We start from the raw sequence: 22,026 nt of genomic DNA on the forward strand, positions 1-22,026 counted from the left end.
TATTGGGGGAAAATAACCAAGAGCGGTCTGAACCCCAAACTCCGTGTGACGGCCTGTCCCCTCTGAGGAGCGCGAGTGCCCCTGTGCTCAGGACCTGAAAGGGGCCGCTGGCAGGTTGTTGGGCCCTGAGACGGGATTACAGGCCCGGTTATCTGGTGATAAGTGCTTCTGCCTGCCGCTCTCTCTCTCTCTCTCACACACACACACACACACACTGACACACTCCAGCACACACATGCAGGGATGTCTCTGGGAGAGACTGAAACGCTCCGCTCAACATCTCCCTGTCAATCGCCAAATCCCAGCAGCTCAACTGCACCGCCAGAAAGCGCGTCCATTTGGCCCATTAAAGAGGGTCCAGCCCCTGCAGCTGGCCCACACTGACTGGCAGATTTAGGACTGGGATAGGTACCTCCATCCAACGACATGTTTGAGGATAAAAATGGCGACCTGATAAACTTGATTTTTAGCAGCCTCCCGGTTTGCCTAATAAGATTTCAGTGTCCAGTCTTCCTAATTTAAAGTGAGTCAGAGTGATTTAATTAATCTGCTTTTAAAAGTGCAGCAGTAATTGTGGTAGTACCTTTCAATGCCACGTGGGGTTTTTGCTTGCTGGCTGGAGGTGCCCGAGCAGTGATGAGTCAGAGCTGGAGATAGGTCTCATATACTTCCTGTGCTAGTTGATTATTTATTCATTTATTTATTCATTTCTGTGGAAAGTTTCCTTTGCTCCATGCCAGCCGTTCACAGGTTAAGAGTGGAAAGCAGAAGGGCCGTTCGGTGAGAAGATTCGAGATTCCTTACACATGGTTCAGAGAACGCATGTGTTTTATTGGGTTTGGTTTGCATCATCGTTCACTGTTTCTGGAGCCCCGTGTGTGTCCCCGGTGTCTGGCCCCCCAGGCCCGGTGAGGAGCCAGGGCTCTCCTGGGCTGGGTGTGAGAGTGGGGCCGGCCTGTAGCGGCTACGCTCCGCAGCCTTAGACCCCCGCCTCACGCTGCTCTGACCAGGACGTGCCTTTCTCTCGCTCTGTCTCTCTCTCATCTTTTCTCTCTCTCCCCTCTCTCTCTCTCTCTCTCTCTCTCTCTCTCTCTCACTTTCTTGCTCTCTCTGTCTGTCTCTATTTCTCTCTCCCTCTCTTGCTCTCTTGCTTTCTTGTTCTCTCTCCCTCTCTCTCTCTATCTCTCCCCCCTCTCCCTCTCTCCCTCGCTGTCTCCCTCCTTCCCTCCCCCCTCTCTCCCTCCTTCCCTCTCCTCCTCTCTCTCTCTCCCTCTCTCTCGCTCTCGCTCTGTCTCTCGCTCTCTCCCTCTCTCTCCCTCTCCCTCTCCCTCTCTCCCTCCTTCCCTCTCCACCTCCCCCTCCCTCTCTCTGACAGCTGGATTTCCTTCATGTATCTGTGAGTGACAGATTCTCAGAGCTCTGTCTGTCTCTGGTCTCCAGCATCGTTACAGCCCCTCCTAATTTCCCCAAGGCCTCACGCAGACCCCCCCGTTACCCCCAATGAGCCTCTGAGCTGGAGCAAGAAGCCTTTTCCCCAGCGCAACACACATTTCCACGCACACTAATGCAAATGCTAACATAAATATGAAATATTAACAGCATTCATAAATATTGAATGCGTCATTTCAATACGTCTGATGTATTTGAAAATTGTTTCTTCATAAACCATTTTCTTCATATTTTTCCCTTTGCCTGAAACGAATAGCTGGTTTTATCTAAATCTATCTCTATCTAAATGATTATCTTTCTCACACGTATTTAATAAGGAAGCAAATTAATAAGCGCATATGACATCTAAGAAGCAGTCTTTACAGTTTCACTGAAAGTGCAAAGTATGTCGAAATCAGGCAGCTATGTTAATTTAGTAATCCTAATTGCATTTTCAACTGTCAGATAATGTATATTCTTTGAGGACTGTGGTAATGAGGGTGTATTAGCCACACCTCCTTGTCCTGCCTTGGTCCCACATTTTATGATGGTCATATTTTGAATGTAGTTTTTGTGACTATATACTGTATATGTATATGTATATTAAGCTGTGTTGTGGCTGTATCATTGGGCGGTGGGGTGAGTTGCATTATTTTACCATCCAAATCCAAATCGCTGCAAAGGTCACCTGAAAGGAAAGCGTCGAAAACCCTTGAGGTGTTACTGTGTGCATGTGTTATTGTCTCTGGAAATGGTGCGGTTCCCTTGGGCCCTGTGTGTTATTGATCGTGTTAACCCAGTGGATTGCTCCTGAGTGCTGTGTGTGTTTGTGCTGTTCTCTCCCGGACTGTCAGATCCACATAGATATCCCCCGTATGAGTCTGGAGTGTTTAATACTGCAGCCCCGAGTGACGGAGGTAAGAGCGGCAGGCCAACAGGGGGCGCTCTCGCCCCGCCCCGCCCCGTCAGCAGCGGCATGCCCTCAGCTCGTCTGCCGGAGGCCCAGTCTGTCTGTCTGTCTGTCTGTCCGTTCGTCCGCCTGTCTGTTCTGTCAGGGTCCCGAGCGCTGAACCGGGTGTTGGGGTCTCTTAGCTTCACCTGCTGTAACGCAAGGCTCAAAGAGTGCAAACAAACTCTACAAAGGCCGCGGACGCCCTGTTACTTAATAACAGGGGTACTGTAAGGACACATTACACTGGGTGTGCTCGCAGTGCGTCCATCTTTCCCTTTTATTACACAAACAGCCCCATCGGTCACCGCAGCAAGACTGTTATGCTTTTGCGGAGATCGGTTTAATTCCTGCCTGCAGTTCATTACTGCGTTATTGGCTCTGTGGGAGAGATGAACGGACTTCCGCGGTCAGGAAAGAGCCGTTTGCTGTGGGGCCGGCCGCACCGCCGCGCTCGCTAACGCCGCGGCGGGTTTGGCGGGAGCCCGTACGGCAGGTGAGGCCCCCCCCACTCGACCCCACGGCCCGGTTCGGCGCGATAAGGGAGCTCCGCCCGGAGGCCCGCGGAACCCGGGGCCCGGTTCGGCTAACCGGCGGCGCCTCTCTCTAACGGCTGATCGGAACCCAGGATAACCCGCCTGTGCGCCTCTTTGTGTTCTCTCCCCGCAGATTCACATTGACATTCCGAGAACTAATCCTCTTATTCCTCTCTTTCAACAAGCTTCTGTGCAAGAGGTGAGACTTCCACACACATGCAGTGCGCACGCACACACACATGCTCACTCGCGCGCGCACACACACACGAAAACACAGACACGCGCGCACGCACACACACATATTGCACATTCGCACACGCACACACTCATGCTCATACACACTTGCACACTCACGTGTTTACTCTATTATGTTGAAACGGCTGCATATTAGTCACAGACCCATTAGCCACAAGCCCGTTCTGCTATGCTAGGAAGCTTCCCATATTGTATAGACACTTGGGAACGAGAAGCCCTCTTTTACACCGACTACACAGAGAACACCGGAGCGTGATCGATAGAAACAGCGCATTTGGGTGTTAATGGTGTGAAAACAATGCACAGTACAATTTCCTGGCGCTAACAAATCTGTTATTAACGCATTTTTTCTCTCCCACGGGTGGCGATCGATACGTCTCTCAGATCCGGGCCCGAATAGGTCGCGCACGTCCGTGTACAGGTGTCGCGAGGAACGTCGGGTGGAATATGGGTGCTAATTAACGTTGCCGGGGAGCGGGGCCCTAACGAACCTGGGGCCCCGTCTCGCGCACCTCCTAAAGGCGCGAGAACAAGCGCTCCGTTAATTAAGGAGGGAGGGGGTTACGGGTGGAGGGGCGGTTGAGTGCTCTGCCCTCTCCTTGGGTTCAGCTCTGCACCGCCCCCTCTGTGTCTGCCCTCTGGGTCCGGCGCCCCCCCAACCCCCCCTTAAGACTTTACCAGGCCCGGAGGTCTGCTGGGTCTAACCGGCCGGCTAAAGGTTGCGCGGCTACCGGCTAAAACAAAAAAATCAATACAGAATTTAAGATGGGTTTCTCTCCCCCGTTTTACAGGACCTCTTTAGGTGTGCGTTTCGGCTTGTGCGAGTCGCGACCCGTAGCGGTAAAACCTTTTTTTTTTCTGATATCAGTCCCCCCCCCCCCCTCAGGTGTTACTGTGGATATAAACACATAGTTCTTTTTCACACAGCAGAACTACTTGGGTAAACCAAGCCGTTGTGCGGATATCGTCGGTACCGCGTTATCATTTGCGTTCCTCGGCCATATTAAAGGCATTCGTCTGCGGTGGAACATATGCTGAGCCACGTGCCGTGTGTGGTTATGCTCCACGGGCTGCGCTGGGCTCGGTGATCTGCCATTATGTTCCGCACTTCAAGTTCCGCTGGTCTTTTGGTTGCCATGGATATGGACGTATATCAAAGCCGTGGGCTTGCCTATACAGTGGCGGTAGTACATAGCAGATGTCGGTATAGGGGTAATAAATTCAATCAAGATTTCCAGTGAAAAAGGCAGATTGACTGTTATATGTTGATTACAGTTGGTCAGAGCGAGTATTAAAAAAATGTAAACAAGCTTATGGAATTATATCGAATGAAAACAAACTAAAAAAATAACGGTAGTCATTACAGTATTAATTTATGACTTATGTGAGCATTGGTCATTAGTCTGTGCGGTGGATCAGTCAGGTGTATTTATCTGGCAGCGAGATGGTTGAGTTTGAAGTGAAGGCCTCTCTCCCTGGACCACCGTAAGGTCAATTATAGATCACCACGCTGAACTCTGAGAAGTCAGTGATGGTGGGAAATCCAGTATGTTGGATGTTATATTACTGTATGCAGCTAAGGCGGTGATGTTACCCCCATCGTCTTCTGTGCTGAGGAGCTGAGGAGCTCAGTGAAGCGGATCGTCTTCCATCTTCCTGCGTGCGCGCTGCTAAATGTTTCACTGCGCTGCTAAATAGTTAAACCTGCTAGCGCTGGCGCTACCATCAAAACAAATTAGCGCTCGTCTCTCTCTGCCGGATCCGCTCTACGGACGGCGGTAACGGCGACTCGGGGCGTCGCAGCCTGTGATCCGACGTGTGGAGAGCGATCCTCCGGGCCCTCTGCGTCCGTAGCGCTCCCTCCCCGATCGCGCGGAGTCGCGTGGAGTTCACCGCCCGCCCGCCAGGCGCCTGAACGTCCGCGCGAACCGAGGACCGTTCCAGAAGCTCCAGCATTGAAAGGCGGTTTCGGTGACCGTGAAGGCGCGGTCTCTCAGGCCGAGACCGTGCAGACCTGCCGGTCCCACTGGACAAAAACTCCAGGCCGACTCAAACCAGCATCGCTATCTGTACCGCTAAACCCAGAGCTGGGTCTTTCTGTCCCGGGAGTGGAAAACAGACCGTGTTCCTCAGGGAAACCGTTCGCCATGATGCAGCGTTCACGCACCCTCAGGACCGCAGCGCAGTCACTCAGAGAGAGACCCGTAGCAAATTCTCTCAGCGCTAGACCTGTAACGTACTTTGCTGTAAGAACTGAAACCAATCCACCCGAGAGAAAGAACACATTGAGAAACACATTCCCTGAAAAATAGACCCATGATTAAGGGTCGAAGCAGGACAGGTGCTGGAAGCTATTCTTTTTGTGTGGATTCTTATTTTTTCCCTTTTCCATTTGCATTCCATTAAATTTTTTGCTGGTAAGAGCTACGCTTACCAAATTCGGTACGCTTGTCCTACACGTAACTGCAGAGATTGCCCACCTGTTGCAGTTGTGCATAATATAACAATTTTGTGATTTTATTCACAAGCCCGGCCCCCATGTCCCATTTGACTGCGTTTGCTACACAGCTCCCTCTCCTCCTGAGAATATTTACCTCGTATTGGGTTTTCCACCATTTTTAATTTTCCTGAAGACTTAAACTTTTCTGAAAAAGCTTCTCCTAGATGACTTACTTCTCTTAAAGAATGGTCAAATGATGGGCCAATGAAGGCTGAGTGGCCATGGCTTGTACAAGTTATTATAAATTCCTAATGGTTTGACCTAAAATGATCACAGTTAGTGTGTATTTTCAAATTTATTAAACCTTCTAATTTATGTCACTGTCCCAGTTAAAACACATGTGGCTCCATATTTAAAGAAAATACTCAAAAATCAAGATTATCTTGCATTTACATGTTAACAGTTTAGGCATTTAGCAAACACTTAGCAAACACCCCAGTGACTCATATTGCACACGTGTAAGATGTTCTCACTAAGGCAGACCCAAGCGCATTCACCATCCAGTGGACCCATAAACCATCCACTGTGGGGCAGACCCAGTAAAACATGGCTCTTTGACACGGCCCCACTCGAACCAGGAACAGGAACGTCACACTGCATGTTCTCGCTTTCGCGGCAGTCCGCTCGCTCCCTGCTCCCCAGACCGCATGGCCGTCCCCCCCACCCCTCTCTGGGCTCACACCCTTCCTCTACGCACTCTTCCTCTTCCTCTACGTGCATGAGTCACACACACACACACACACACACACACCTGTAACGTGAAGTCTTTAATCTGAATAATGAAAACCCGTGACTGCTTTAACTGACTACTGTATGCGTAGAGCCATTCTATGTGAATAATTATGTCCATACAGGGTCTTAAAGGAAGCTGAGCAGAAAGAACATATGAAAGCTTCTTTTAAGCGCTTCTCATCCCCGGCCCCCTGGGATCGCTTGTTTTCACTGCGGCTGAACTCCTAATTAAGAAAGCTTAAAGCCAGTCAGTATCGCCAGTTAATTTGGCACAAACGAGCGGAAAAACAAGTCTTCGCTTACATCTTTTTTTAATTTATTTTTTTAACAGAACCTCGACACGTTTCTCTCGCGACACGTCGCTACTTTTCAGTTAGCGGCTCGAGCCGAGCCGAGCCGAGCCGTTCGAGGCTTTGCTCCGATTGTACGGCGGGAATACGCGGTTGAGAGTTGGCGCACTAAGCAAACCGCGGTGATAGAGGCGGTAGCTCTGCCGTCGCGGCTTCCCCCGGCCTCTCTCCGGAACGTTCCGGGGGAGGGGCATTGATTTCTGATGCCCGTTTTAGTGTCTGATTTCCCCTCCTTAATGGGGGGGCAGCGAGGGAAACCCTGGTCGTGAATTCCAGGGCGTTCACTGAAGGGAGAGCGGCAGTCTCATCCTCCCCTGCCCCCCACTGCAGGAAATGAGACTGATAATGGTGACCAATAGCATTAATGCTGGCTCCCACTCATAATCATCATAATAATACTACTGCTACTACTATTATATAATAATAAATAATAATAATAATAATAATAATGATAATAATAATAATAATAATAATAATAATAATAACAATAATAATAACAGTAATAATAATAATAATGCAGTTGGCTGGCTGTATGATGAATCTTACTGGCCTTTTGTACATTGTGAGAAGTGAGTTTTTTCTAAGATGACAGAAACATGACGGGCAGTGCGCTCTGCGCTCTGTTATATACCATCAGCCCCCTTGTCAAGCGCAGGCAGCGGCTGAAAAAAAGGAAAATGTAAATCCATTTCCGCGCTTGATTTAAGTTGAACTTCAAGCCTCTTTTAATTCAGGCGGGCTGACAGCGGGGCGAAGCATTAAAAACCCTTGTAGACACCGCCTTTAATGAAGATGGAAGTGTTTGCCTTGGTACGAAAAGATGAAGAGGAATGGAGGGGGGGGTGGGGGAAGTGGAAGTCGAGCAAAAGTCCTTGATACGCGGCGGCGGCGGCGGCGGAAAGGCGGGCGAAAGCGCGGGTGAAAAATTGATAGTGAAGCGCGTGATTTATTTTTTCCTCAGTCCCGCACTCCTTGATCAAGTAACACCAGTCGCTTTACCTTGACCCAAATCTATAAATACTGTATCCTGAGCGGGATGCACCGCCTCTCCTTACATACGGCTCACCACGCAGATACGCAGCGGCTAGGCTAATCGTCCTCTTCCCTCAGCCTTGCCTCTGTCTTAGCGTTTTAACCGTCTGACTAATGCTCCCTTGGGCGCTCTTAAACACAATCGATCAGAATAGATATATTTTGTGGGGTGGGTGATGGGGTGGTGGTGGTGGGGGGGGGGGTCTTTGCTACTCTGAATTCTCTATCTGAACTGTCTGGTGTTAATTTCAGAATTTGGATGTGAAAATATGACTACCTATGTACATACAAAGCATGTGTGTATAGATTAATATACTCTAGCAATACAGGGCCTGATTTACATTTAAGATGTGTACTGTAGCATGTGCACAATCTTTTAACACATGCAAAACCAATAACATGACCAATGATTGGTCACGGGTTTTGTTTTGCTCCAATCATCAGTTGTGTTATTAGTCTAGCATGTGCTAAAAGCTTTTGCATTGGCTAAAGGTCTTAGTGATTCAGAACCACAGTGCGATGTTAATGGCATTTTTAGCTGAATGTAGAGGGTCTAAAGGAGCACATTTGTGAACGGATATGAAAGGAAGCAGACAGTTGTTGCTTTCTTGGCTTTTTATACGTGCTGATTTGATACGTGACCCTTTATTTCCCCAAATGTAGATCTTTGAGCGAATCCTTTTCATCTGGGCCATCCGCCACCCCGCCAGTGGGTACGTGCAGGGCATCAACGACCTCGTCACTCCCTTCTTTGTCGTTTACGTCTTCGAATACATCGGTAAGTGTGTTTTTTTCCACTCCTGTGTGTGTGTGTGTGTGTGTGTGTGTGCGCACACGTGCGCCTTGTGTGGGGTATCGCGGCCCTGCCCCCCCTGCTGAGACCAAAAGTGCCCCCCCAAGAGTGCGTTTGACCTCACGAATCCAGCCGGCTTCCTCCCTGTGGAAGATCGCCGTGACGATGGCTTTAATTGGCTCCGCGCTACGGAAAGAACACCGAGGCGCACTGAAAGACAAGCCCGTCTCCTCCCTTCTGCGGCTGCGTGCATCTCCCGGTCCCCACAAGGGCTGGGGTCCCTCTGGAAGCCTAGCCTGCGGCCGCCAGGCAGGTCCTCCGCACCCAACAGATGGAACCGCTGCATAAGGAGGCTGCTCGGAGGCCCGATCGAGCCAGCCAGCCTGGAACACCGGGCAGGGAAATTAGCTTATAAACGCGGGGTCGCGGGTTCAAATCCCAGCCGGGGACTCTCGCGGCTGTGCCTGTAAACAAGGTCCATGCTTATTTGGATCGCCTCGATAACTGTGCAGCTGCCTGAATGGATAATGTGGTTTCTAAACTGCGTGAGATTTTTCCTCTGCAGTAAGTTGAGAATGTAACGTGCTGTACCTGTGGTGGGCAGAGGTGGCTCCAGGGGTGCGTGTGTCATCGCCTCTGTCTTGACCACATGTCGTTGAAAGGGCGTACTCCTCGTTTTCTCTAGCTCTACTCTCTGTTGGTTCCTCAAAGGCTTCCAGGTCTTCATATTCCTGTATTTCTATGCTCTTTACATACATGCTCTTCTTTAAATAGTAGTTAATAACACTGACTTATGCTCAGTGAGCATTAGTGAGCGTTATTAGTGAGTGCTATTTAAAGACATGACGTAATGCTCAGTGTGATGTGTCTCCGCTCTCATGCACTGCAGTGTATTTGCTTGCCGGTCAGAACACGCGGCTGTACCGAGCAGCCGGCTGATAAAGGTGTCACTTCCCTCTGCCGGGATAAAGACGCAGCTCTGGCAATGGCTGCTGGGAGTTTCCCTCAGGGAGGGGGGACCAAACTTTGTTCTGGAGGGCCGCCGTCCGGGCTCTCCGGCGAAGCTCTCTGAGTTCAATCTCTCACCCCCCCCAAACCCCCCCCCCCCGCCATTCATTACCCACAATTCTGCTGGGTCCAATAAAGAGTGACGTTAGCGAGACAGCTCCTTCAGTCAAAGCGGGGCGCGCGGTCCAGCTCTGGGCTGCTGGGGCTCTATTAAACTCGGGGAAACGGAGCCGGGGCGTCGCCTCGGAGACACGGAGGCGCCGGCGCGGGGAGGAGGGGAGCAGCCGTCATCCAATCAATTTTCACTAAGGCGGGGGAAAAAAACGCAGTTCAGAGGTTAAAGCTGGGATGAAGAAATCGGCCGGTTGACAGTCAGTTGTCGAGTTTTATTTCAGCCGTCTCGTGGAACGGCACGTTGGGGGGGCGGGGGGGCGGGGGGTCAGGGATGAGGCGGTGGTGGGGGTGGGGTGGGGTGGGGGGGGGGCACTGTTTGCTCTGGCAAGTCTCTGGTTGGCTCCCAGCCCTACAGCTGCATACATGTATCATACAAGTACAGTTTGTCTGAAATCCCCGATGCACCTCTAATGGTCACACCAGTCCTTATGGAATATTCCGTTTTCTAAAGTGTTGCTTCCTATCTCCAAGATACATCAGATGAATTCTACTGCTCCTGTCCAGAATTCACTGCTTGGGTTTCTATATTTCCTGTACATAACAGCCACTCTCGATACTTAGATGTGTATGAAAGATATGGCTGAATGTAAACTGACCCTGTATATTGTACAGTACTCTGCGTAGCTAAATATCTTAGCACTCGTGAACAACGGGTGACCCGATTGGTCTGGGGCAAACCCCCAGGTAGTGTGTACAGGGATCTGCTGTCACACAGTGTGGCAGGTGACGTGGTGACACTGCCTCGTGTCAGAGATCCCAGAAATCTCGCCATCTTGAAAGAGCGCCGCGTAATTATGAGCCTGCTGTAGAGATGCATCTACCATCCACCCGTTGTGTGCTGGCCTGGGTTTGTTGCCAGACGCAGCGTGTCAGCTCTGTCCCCGCCCCCGCCCCCGCCCTCCTCGAACCCCAGTCCCTGTTAACCCCCGGGGGGGGGGACCGCGGGGCTGGCACGTCGCCGCGCGCGGATCCGTCGTTAGGCGGGTGTCAGCCGCGGCGTGCGTCTCTCACCCAGAGCGGTCACCCGGGTGCGAACAAGGCTGTGAGTGACGGGCGCGCGATCTGAGCGATGAACCGCCGGGGCTCCGCGGCAACCGGGACCCGCCTGAGCGAGGGGGCGGGCCGCGCTCGTCCCCACGGCACGCGTTCTCGTCCGGACGCCTCGTCTGCTCGTTAGTCCGGATGCTCAGGCTCCTGTACAAAAAGGGCTTCTGCATGTTTTAGTCCGTTCACAGCACAGAAGGGATATTTCCCTGCTTTAATCAAAGCTCTTCCTATTGAAAACAAAAAAAAGGTTTTTTAATGTAAAGGCCAGATCCGTATTTTACTGATGTTGGGTTTTATCCAGAGTTTATAAATGTCGTTCTCAGCTATTTGTTATTATTTAGCACGTATGTAAGCATAATTGCGTGGATTAGTGAAAATGACATGATAATTAAATGAAACTCTCCAATGAGGAATTAGATTGATATGGAGGTTTTTTTTAATGCATAGAAAAGGTTAAACAAATTAGCTGGCAAAACTACACAATTATAATCACCCCCCAAAAGAAGTCCCTTGCAGTGTTCATTATACATCGAACTAATGTAAGTGCTTAAAAATGTGTTTTTGTTTTTAAACAAGTTTTCAGCATGCACGTCATCTGGATTTCTGACGCAGTAATTGATTGAATTGTCCTGGCGACTGTTACAGAAGCAATAAATTAAACTGTAATAACTCTGGGAGGGGGAAAAAAAAGGCACAATGGAAATGGTTTGGACTTTTTCCATCAGGAATATATTAGTTAAGAAAAGACGGATAAAGGAGTGAATGTGTGGAAGAATTGGGCGGTGTTGTGTGGAGCGCTGTGAAATCACATCAGGAGTGGGTCGCATTTGAGTAACGTGATTAGAGGCGGGGATAGAGTACTGACAGTATTAAAACCTGCTTGTGTTGGCCAACCCCCAGGGCTTTCCTGAAGTGTTACCATGGTGAAGACACCCCCCCCCCACACACACACAAACACACACACACTCTGCAGAGCAAAATGCACACATGAAGTGCGGCAGAGCAGATCCATCTTACAGCAATCCTGATCCCGCCACACATTTTGCATTCAATACAGAAAACGTTCTATGTGTGTGAAGTTACGGTATATGAACGCTGAACTGTTAGTGAATGTTTTAAAGCTTGACCAGGATTCTCGCACACACACATTCAAAATTGGACAAATAAAGAAAACGGCATAAAAAATTTGTGAGAAAATAAACGTGTAGGTAAATAAATAAACCACCCGCACACAGCCGAACCTGAACGTGCGGCCTTTTTATGATCAGATCTGCGCAGGTGGCTTTCTGAAGGGAATGTGTGTTTTACCAGGGCTGGATACTCTTCTGAATGAAAGCTTTTAATCTGAGAAGAGATTAGAGCGGGTTCCTGCAGGAGCAAACATGAAAGAGAAGAAAGAACAGATCACCTCTGTTTACACTGCCTGCTTATATATTTAACTTTCCCTTCTGCAGTCGTGTGCGTGTGTGTGTGTCTGTGTGTGTGTGTGCGTGCGTGTGTGTCTGTGTGTGTGTGTGCGTGCGTGTGTGTGCATGTGTGTGCGCATGTGTGTGTGTGTGCGTGTGTGTGTGTGTGTCTGTGTGTGTCTGTGTGTGTGTGTGTACGTGTGTGCATGTGCTTGAGCATGTGTGTGCGTGTGTGTGTGCGTGTTCATGTGCATGTGTGTGTGTGTTCATGTGCGTCTGCGTGTGCGTGTGCGTGTGTGTGCATGTGTGTGTGTGTGTCTGTATGTGTGTGTGTGTGCATGTGCGTGTGCATGTGTGTGTGTGCATGTGTGTGTGCATGTGTGTGTGCATGTGTGTGTGTGTGTGTGTGCATGTGTGTGTGCATGTGTGTGTGTGTGTGTGTGCATGTGTGTGTGCATGTGTGTGTGTGTGTGTGTGCATGTGTGTGTGTACCTGCAAACATAATTGAAGCGGGCAGTGAAAAGAGGCGGTTAATTTGTTTAGATTTTCCCCTCCCTGTCTTTGTTCGTTCTTAAAGGATGGGACGTTTTCCCATTAGGTAAGAATAAGAGGCGTAATTAAATTGGGGGAAAGTCTAATGGAACTGTATGGGCACGGCACGCTATCGATCGCATGGAGGTCTGTATGGCCTTCTGCTTCGTTTCATCGAGTGCATATTCTCTCCAGATGGATTTCAGGAGGCGGGATCTGAAACGAGCGTAGCGCTCGCTGAAGGACCTCCTCAGACTCTCCTGCAAAGCGAGCGCCTCAGAGCCCAGGTGGGTGCTCCGCGTCAGGAGCGGTGGGGCTGAGCGCTGCTCTGTCACTGCAGCGGTCAGGAGCGGTGGGGCTGAGCGCTGCTCTGGCACTGCAGCGGTCAGGAGCGGTGGGGCTGAGCGCTGCTCTGGCACTGCAGCGGTCAGGAGCGGTGGGGCTGAGCGCTGCTCTGGCACTGCAGCGGTCAGGAGCGGTGGGGCTGAGCGCTGCTCTGGCACTGCAGCGGTCAGGAGCGGTGGGGCTGAGCGCTGCTCTGTCACTGCAGCGGTGTGAGGTCATGAGATAGAAACGGTGCCGCCGCTCAGAGTCATTATGATCCGGGCTGTTGTCTGAGAGAGGCGAGCGCGCTTTCTGAAGCGCCCGTACCTGTGGATATCGGCGTGGGAGAAATGGCTGCGCGCCCACCTTCCACACGCCATTGTCGCTCAGCCCCCACGATCCCATGCGATGTCGCCATGCCAATACAGTCACATGCCCGCGGGCCGCTGGCGTCCGTGAGCGGCGTCATCCTGGGAGACCTCCAGTTACCGCTGGGCCGCCGCTGGGCCGCCACTGGCCCGTCGCCGTGCCTCTTTCTCTCCCACGCCCGGCAGTCCGGGGGTCCTCTCGGTCGCAGACGCCCCCCGCCCCCCCCCGGTCTCCGGCTCGGAGATTATCGGCGGCATTAGCGCTCGGCCGCCCGCCGTAAATTTCGGAGCGAGGAGTCGTGGAGGTGCAAATTCCGTTTAACGGCGGGGCCGCCATAAATCACTCGCCGGAGGGGAGGCGGGGACGGGGAGGGGGGGGGGGGGACAAGTGTGAGTGATGAGGGAGGCGAAATTACATTGAACAGCAGCCAAGGGCCCTTCTGCAGGTGTCAGACAGCAAGAATTATGAAGGAGTTGAAAGCTAATTGCAATTAATGTAATTATGAGGAGAGGAGCGGACTCTGTGGGGACGCGTGCAGTCCTCGGCCCTGGCCCCATCTTCGGGCCCCGCTTTTACGGTCGCCGTGGCTGCTTGATTAATGATTCGGGGCCCCCGTTGGGCTCCGGGGCCCGCGCAGGGGTCACTTATCTGTGCTGTTGTACAGAAGTCCTTAGCAGACCCCCTGCTGTCTGTGGCTGGCTTTCTGGCTGGACATGCTATTACAGTAAAAGGTTCAGGGTACAGTTGTGCGAGTGCAAGCGGTTTTATTTTATCTTTAGTGATGCTGAAAATAACAGGTTTTTATTTTTTTATTTTAATGGGAAAGTCTACTTTATTTTTCATTTCTATGAATTTGAATTATTTCACTAAGATGTACGTACCGGAGTAATTTCACAAAAAAAAAAAAAACATATAAAAAACAAAAACCAAGGCATTAAAGCAACAGTGTTTGGCAATAGGCGACAGCATAGAGACGTAGAGCTTCGCTCTGTTAGTTGACATAAAAAAGCCTTCTTATCTGAATATGCTAATCCCATCTGAATGACAAGGACACGATAAAGAACACAGACGGCGTTTCGTTCGCGGGAAAGGGGGAGGTCTAGACCGGGGTTATCACAGAAAGCACGCGACGGGACGCTGGGACGCCGGGCGCGCTGAAGACGTCTGCCCGCCGGAGCTCTGTGAACGAGAGAGCGGCGTGCAATCAAAGGCGTCGCCGTATCCACGGCGACGGCTTCTGGAGCGCTCGGAAACCCCGCGGAGCAGGAAGCTCCGCTCGCTCTCGTGATGGAGGAGAGGCACGGCGGCGGCGGAGGCGAACATTCATCCGCTGTCACTTCCCCCTCCCGGCGCTCGGATAAACATCACAGGACGGCGTCTGAAGCGATAACCGAGAGGCGGGAAACGCAAGGCGTCGCGTGGGTTTTCTTATTTTTATTATTTCTTTTTTTTTACACGAAAGCCTTTGGAAATTCTCCGCCCCCCGCCCTCGCTGAGCTGGAAGCGAGACGCGGCGTGAGGACGACGTGTGCGGCCCGCACGCACGTAATTTGCGCTTAACGCGAAGCATGCAATAACCCCAACCCTCTGCCCAGTCTGGCCTTCAGGAAGAGCCCTTTTCCTGTTGCGTGTGATGTACGCGCTGAGGCGCTAAGCAGCGTGTGGAGCTAACAAGCTCTGTGGAAGGAGCTCCAGGCTGTCTGCGTGTTAGCGACCCCAGACACAGGTGCCACAGGAGACAGACTGAAGTTACAGACGGATCTTTTGGCTTTGAATGTGACCTTCCCCCCCACCATTACTGTCCAGGAAAAGTGCTAACAGAGTCCTCTAGACCTCTACATCGCCAGTCTTTCTCTACCAGGCCTTCTATCTAATAGCACCATGCCCAGTAATATGTATAGTATTAGTATGCTATTTCTTATTCTATATAACATTATTGTTTAAGAATTCTGCTCCTCCCTAGCTATTGTATTTTTTGTTATTTGTGTAATTTTTGTCACCTACTTACTACTTTTTCAAAAAGTGTCTTTGGGAAAATGACAGTGTGGGATTTTGTCACTACTGACAGTCTAATAAAAGAGATTCAAATAAGCTATATTTATTATGCATGCTGGAACATTAAAAATGCATCTGATGCTGCAAAAATATCAAAGTTACGGTTTGATGTCCAGGATATATACTGATAAGTATGTAATTTCATCATTAAACATGTGTTCTGAAATGTTTTAAGGCAACATGATATAGAGCTGAATCTAATAAGGAAAAATTAATGTTTCTTGTCATAAAGGCATACTTCTTTTCCCCTTTTTTCCTTGACTAATCATGGTTATTAAATATTTTTGGCATTAGTTAATTACTCTGCTATAAAAAGCTATAAATTGAATTTCGGCACAGATTTATCCATTGAAAAATTGTGATTTGCTCATTTTATGCTTATGAAATATACCATGCTTGACCAGTGCAATTTATAACAATTAAGAGAGTCTTCTTTTACTGTAAGTGAGACCATTTTATAGGTATGTCGGCAGGCGTTCCACGTAAATTTATTTGTAATTATGTTCTATATATTTATTATGTTAAACCTGCGAAAAAGCCTTTTTTTGTGTGGCTGCAGTCGTTATCTTTTGAATGTCCCATTATGTCTAATGATATAATGATATCTCAGTAGAGGCGGATTACTGCAAATTAATTCCTTAATGTCCTGATCTTTGCTCATATTTCACAGCTCGGAAACTTTCCCCTTTCCTCTTTCCCTTCAGATTTCTTATGAGTAGTTATCTCTTTATTATCCCCGAGAACCCTTTTCTAGCTGCCCTTTCTGTGGAACTGCGGGCTTACAGTATTTCAGTATTGGGCCCAGTGTGAATGGTGGGCCCGCAGTTGAGACCAGTCAACATACACATGCCTAGAGGCCCCATGGTTTCTGTAGTGTGTAGTGCGTTAAAGTGCAATTTTAACAGGATTGAGAAATTCTGTTCCATGACAGAATAAGTGTTTAGTAACCTCACTGTCCTGAAGAGGGCGATAGTGAGCTGGAACCAGGCTCAGTGGGCACTGGGTGCGAGACGTGGCCTCCTCTTAAAGCACGCCTGTCTATCACGGGACACGCACTCACTCTCTCTGGGGAAAAGTACAATCTAAGCAGAGGGTCATTGACCTGGAAAGGATTTAAGGAGTATTTTCAGAGAGCCAATGGAAATCATGCACAAAGCTAGTCAGATTCCTACCCCTGACCCCCGGAGATAATGCCATGTGTTTGTAGATCTGTGCTAGAGACCTTTATGGGGGGAGCCTAGCAGAAGCTGAGCACGCTAAGTAATTAAACTCGCTGCGAAATGTCTGGAACATTGATGTTGCCATGGTTACGTGAGTTGCTAGCCCTGTGATGCTGTTCAGCGGCAGGCCCAGGTGTGTCGAGCACTGGGGAGTTTGTGTGGCTTTAAGCTCTCCTTCTCAGAAGAGTTTTTGGTGTCTCATTCTCGTCTATTTTTATCGTCGTGGCAGCGATATTAATTAAGCCGCCTGTTATTTTGGCTCAGGAGGATAGCAGCGTTTTCAGGCCTGGTGACACACTTGGTGTGGATGCACTTTCTCCTTTTGCAGGATCGCTGGCTTAGAAGCCTTGGTGGGAAGATGCTGATATATTGCCTTTGCTGCTGCATGGTAATAAGTGAACCGAAATGTCTCCCCCCCCCCCCCCCAAATAAAAAACAGAATAGTCAGTGAATGACCGTGTGTGGTTCTGAATTCGCATAGGAGCGGCAGCTTGTTATAAAACTCTGGCGCGAATATAGCAGGTGCTGGAAGAGAGACGGCGTGTCACTGGGGCTCCTCTGGCTCCGCGCAGCGCGTGTACAGAGCAGATACAGATGTTGGGCTTCTGTGGCGGTCCTCGCTCCGTCTCCGGATAGCCGATCTGCGGCCCCTTCCGGCCTTTAAAGGGCACCGTGTCAGGCGGCCCGGCCAAGTCATCGGTCTCGCTGAAAACGTCGTTTTTTTAAAAATTTGGGCGGACCCCCCCGGCGCTTCGCTTCAGTCTTCATCGAATGAAGCCGCCGTCGTGACGGGATCTCAGAGCCGTTATCTGCTCCAGACCAGCCCGTGCTCCCGGGTCACATGTTCTCCCAGCTCTGCGTTCAGACTGCGATCGCCGTTCGGTTTTTTTTTTTTCCCGTCGATTTATGCAGAGGACTCCTGCGTGGGCGGCAGTATTTTTAGATGGCGTGCACATGCTCTGTAAGCTTGTTATTTAAAAAAAAAAGCGATTCGGTGTTTCGGTCGGAGTATATTAGCCCTTATAACTACCACAAACGCCACAAATTAGCACTTACCGTTTTCAAAAGCGAATCTGAATCTGTGCCTAGTGGATTTCAGCTGGTGTAGTAATTTCTGTTGGATTATTTCACTTAGTGTATTTTCTTTGCACATACGTGGGTGCGATTCTTTAATTGCAGTATAGTTCGTGGAAGAGAAAGGTACGCATAACATTTTTCCTGCCAGGTTTCAATTGGTAGCCTGTAGTGAATTGTATGTGCCTGTATAATTAAGTGTGCTGATTTGTCACAAAAGATTGTAAGTAGGTATACTTGTAGTATAGGTCAGCATTATTGCAACAGTGACGATAAAGACCCGATAGATTTCAGGTGACATCATAGATTGTACCTAAAGGGATTAAGTTAGTTTTGGTTTTAGTTTAGTAAGAGTATAGCTAGGTCTACTTAAAAATAACCAATAAAATATACTCACCAATTTTTATTTTTTTATTTTTCACTCCTACGTGAGGGGACACTGGTGTGCGTTTTATCTCGGCTAACAAAGCAGGCTAAGTGAAACATGTCTGACATGATCTCAGACGTCATTCTGAACAGCGTGAGCGCGATCGCTCGGTGTCTCGGCACGAAGAGGCCCGTGAATACGCAGTGCGGATCTACTCCCTGCTCTTCCAGCGGGGGCGCTCTCGCGCACGTTCCAGCAGCGCTACCGCTCGGGCCCTTTTCTTTCCTGCCACGTTAAAGTGATGGGTTAGTCGGCTTCATTAATTACACGCGCTTTCAATTACACCTTCGCGGAATTCAATTAATGCTCGTTAACCAGCACTAAGCACGAAGCGTTTGATTTAAGCAGTGCTTTCTGGCAAGATTGGACCGCGGCGTTAGGAAGATGACTGATTGGCTGAGCCCTGTGACGTGTCGGCAGGGGGGCGGTGCTCGCGCGGCGCTAGCGCTGTGCCCCCGTTGGTCTCTCTGTTAGCGCCCCGGCTATGCTGGTGTGACCCGGGGCAGATGGGTGGGTGTTACCGTGGAGACTCAGGCATGGCGCTGCTGCTGGTGCTGCACAGCTGTGTCCGCCCCAGTCCAGAAAGAACCAGCCTTTCACCACAGCCGCCAGCCCCTGGGCCAACAGGAAGTGCCAACCGGGCCAACAGGAATTACAAACTGGGCCAACAGGAAGTCCGAACTGGGCCAGGAAGGAGCCCCTGTTGCGGGCGATAGGAGCCGCGGCACGGTGGCTGTCCCGCTCGGCCGTCCGCCACCCTCTCTCCGTCCCCTGACTGAGCGCGAGCAGCGGCCGCTCTCATAGCAGCGGAGTTCGCCTTTTAAACGCTCGCCCCTTTTTTTCTCTTTCAGCCGACGCGGTTCTTCAGGTCCGCCGTGTTTCTCCCGTTCCTCCACAGCGGCGATCGCGTCACGTCGGTCGGGCGCTCCGGAAAGGCACGAGAGAATTAACACGAGCGTCTGTAGGGGGGAGAGGAGGGGAAGGAGCGTGGGGGGGAGAGCGCTTCCCTGTGAGCGCGTGCGGCCGGGTGCGTTAGCGTTAGCGCTAGCGCGTGCCGCGCTGTTGTTATGTCCTTCCTGGGTAATTAAGCCCAAGGCTCCGGCGCCTGACGGGCGAGTGGCGGGCGGGGAGCGGTGGGGAGCGGCGCGGCGCGCTGGATGTGCTAATTAGCACCCCTGTGGGTCCGCGGGCCCTGGCCCCGCCCACTGAAGGCTGACAGGCGGTCCCGGCAGAGACCCGGCGGCCCGAACCAGGACGTCCCCTTCAGAGCCCCGCGCTCTTACTCCGGTGGGGGGAGGGGGGGCGGGGGTGGGGGTGGGGGTTCTGGTCGCCTCAGCCAGAGGAGTCTGGGGAGGGCCCGCGCCGCGGCGAAAGGAACGGCAGAAACGGCTCCGTGGAAACGCGGAGGGGGAGGGGCCTCAGCTGCAGCCCCCCCAGCCCGGCGTCACGTTTAAACTCAATCAGAATCCTGCCGTCCCCTTAAATATGCATGACTCGTCCGTCGTGGCGTTTATTTGCTCCTCTGATGAGATTTGTTCTCCGTTTGTCTCATTCTATAATGACCCTGTTTTTCTGGCCATTTCAATTTGCTTGGCGTTCTCGTTTTTATTTGCTTTGGTGTCCGTTGCTCTGTGAAGCCCAGCGTGGCGGCTGCTGTGCTGGAGGCCTTGTGTGAAGTCTTTCTGTGAAGGCGCAGTGAGCGGCTCGCTGAGGCGGGAGGCTGTGTTTGCCCCCCCCCGCTCCACTGCTCCACTGCGGCAGCTGTGGCTTGAAAGCTTGACCCCCCCTAATCCAGTCATGTTAGTGTCAGTGGGGGGTGCAGGGGCAAACAAACGGATCCTTTGCCTTCAAGACCTTCAGGCTAATACTGAACATGTAATCCCAACAATGAGTGTGTGAGTGTGTGTCTGAGAGTGTGTGAGCGTGTGAGCATGTGTGAGCTTGTGTGAGTGTGTGTGAGCGTGTGTGTGTGTGTTTGTTTGCGTGTGCTTGCGTGTCATACTGACTGTAGGCCAAGGCCAAGATGACAGACCGTTGCATGGTATCGAGTTCTTACACACGTTCTCTTATTCTTATTCTAAATCCCATTACAGAAGGGAACGGCTGCAGGACGGTGAGAAGCAGAGCCCTGCAGTTAGGGGAGGGGCTTGTGTGCTTACTGTGTGCCTCTTCTTCAGCAGTCCGTGCTGGCGCAGCATGCGGCCTGCAGTGTGGGATACGGTCACTGGGCTCGGCGCTCCAGCCGAAAGTGTAAACGTAAACTGGATGGGCGAGCCAGTGTGCGGCCATCAGGGGTCTCAGCTGCCGCCTCAGAGCAACATGCATAAACAGAAATGGACGGGCTGTACGGGCAGGACGTAAAGACTCAAATGTCAACGAAGCCTCAATTCCGCCAGGCCAACGGCGGCCATTCTGCCTCTGGACAGCGCCCCAGCACGCTGTTTCACTCCCGTCTGTCGGGCCGTTGTGTGAACAGAGTCTTCCTAATTACCACACCACGGTGTGTGGAACGGCCAGAGCCCAACGAACCGTTGGCGTTCAGGTTGGGCTTGCTCCCGGTCCTACCGTAACGAACCGTAACATTCGGTCTGAGCGTGCTCAGCCCTAGCAGGTTCTGTTGGTGTTACCACGGAGACAGCGTGGGTCTTTCTGTTGATCAGAAATTATTTCTGTTTGTGATGTCATAGTGGATTTTTTTTTTTTCTCCCCATGAGGACATGGGGGTTGAGAGTATCCAATCACAGTTTGACTCTTATGTCTGAGATGAAGGATTTCAAGTGTGGAGAAGATTATTTATTTGAATTATTATTATATTGGCTTGTGTTCAGTAAAGACATTTGTGGCAGAGTCTGATATAGTTCGGAAAGAGGTTCTGGAATTGTAGCGTACACACGTTGAGATATACTATATATCCAGAAAACTGGCAGAAATCCTAACCCATGTATGATTCAGTGGGTGAACGGCATGGGAGAGTGAGTCTTCATGAAACCTGTTAAGGGTGAAAGTACCACATGCATATCAACTTCCCATCTGTATGAGCCAATGAACCAATGAGATGACTGCCCTTCGTAGCCACACACTGTGACTTATAATTCCCATCAACAAGTGACTCATGGATAGCGCAACATGGCTCCACCCGATTTGGGACTCACAAGGCTTCACCCTGCCATCACACATAAGCGGTGTCCATGGAAACCTTTGCTCTCCTGATATGAGTTGGAGGCGGAAGTGACGATGTAGCAGTCCATGCAAAATGTCCTTTCAGTGAGCTCCAAGGGAAAGGAAAATTGAGCCCTGAAGTTCTGGAATTGTTGTTTACGCTCGCTTTTGGAAAGGAAGGACATGTCTACATTTTAATTTAATTATCGCCGAAGTGTATTTTCTAAGCCCCACATTAGTCAGTAATCCGATTCTTCTCCTCTTTTCCTTTTCAGAAATGACCCTCAGCCATGTGTTCAGGGCCCACTCATTGATTTCTCTCTCTCCCTCTCTCTCTCTCTCTCCCTCTCCCTCTCCCTCTCCCTCTCCCCCTTTCTCTCTCTCTCACACAGAGGAAGAGGTGGAAAATTTCGATGTTTCCAGCTTGCAGGAGGAAGCTCTGCGGAACATTGAGGCTGACAGCTTCTGGTGCATGAGCAAGCTGCTGGACGGCATTCAGGTAAATTGATTCCCCCGTCCGCCGACGGAGCGCGCCGGCTGATTAATTTCACGGCCGCGCGGCGCACCTCTGGGAGAGAGGGAGCGGGGGAGAGGGGGAGAGGGAGAGAGAGAGGGAGGGTGGGAGAGAGGGAGCGGGGGAGAGGGGTGTGTGTGCGT

The 22,026-nt window shown here is 50.8% G+C and overlaps 1 protein-coding gene across 2 annotated transcripts in view; it reads left to right on the forward strand.

Moving 5' to 3' along the window:
* The window catches only part of tbc1d22a (TBC1 domain family, member 22a), a 148,090-nt gene that overhangs the window by 46,273 nt on the left and 79,791 nt on the right, over window positions 1-22,026 (forward strand). The window contains exons 7-9 of one of the 2 annotated variants that reach the window (XM_064342721.1): window positions 2,283-2,345; window positions 8,446-8,560; window positions 21,762-21,868. In XM_064342721.1, coding sequence (XP_064198791.1) covers window positions 2,283-2,345; window positions 8,446-8,560; window positions 21,762-21,868 — 285 coding nt within the window. Of the gene's footprint in view, window positions 1-2,282; window positions 2,346-3,046; window positions 3,113-8,445; window positions 8,561-21,761; window positions 21,869-22,026 lie in introns of both variants that reach the window. The other variant, XM_064342720.1, reaches the window with a different exon arrangement.

Source organism: Anguilla rostrata, chromosome 7 (genome assembly GCF_018555375.3).
Source record: "Anguilla rostrata isolate EN2019 chromosome 7, ASM1855537v3, whole genome shotgun sequence".
Classification (NCBI taxonomy): Eukaryota; Metazoa; Chordata; class Actinopteri; order Anguilliformes; family Anguillidae; genus Anguilla; species Anguilla rostrata.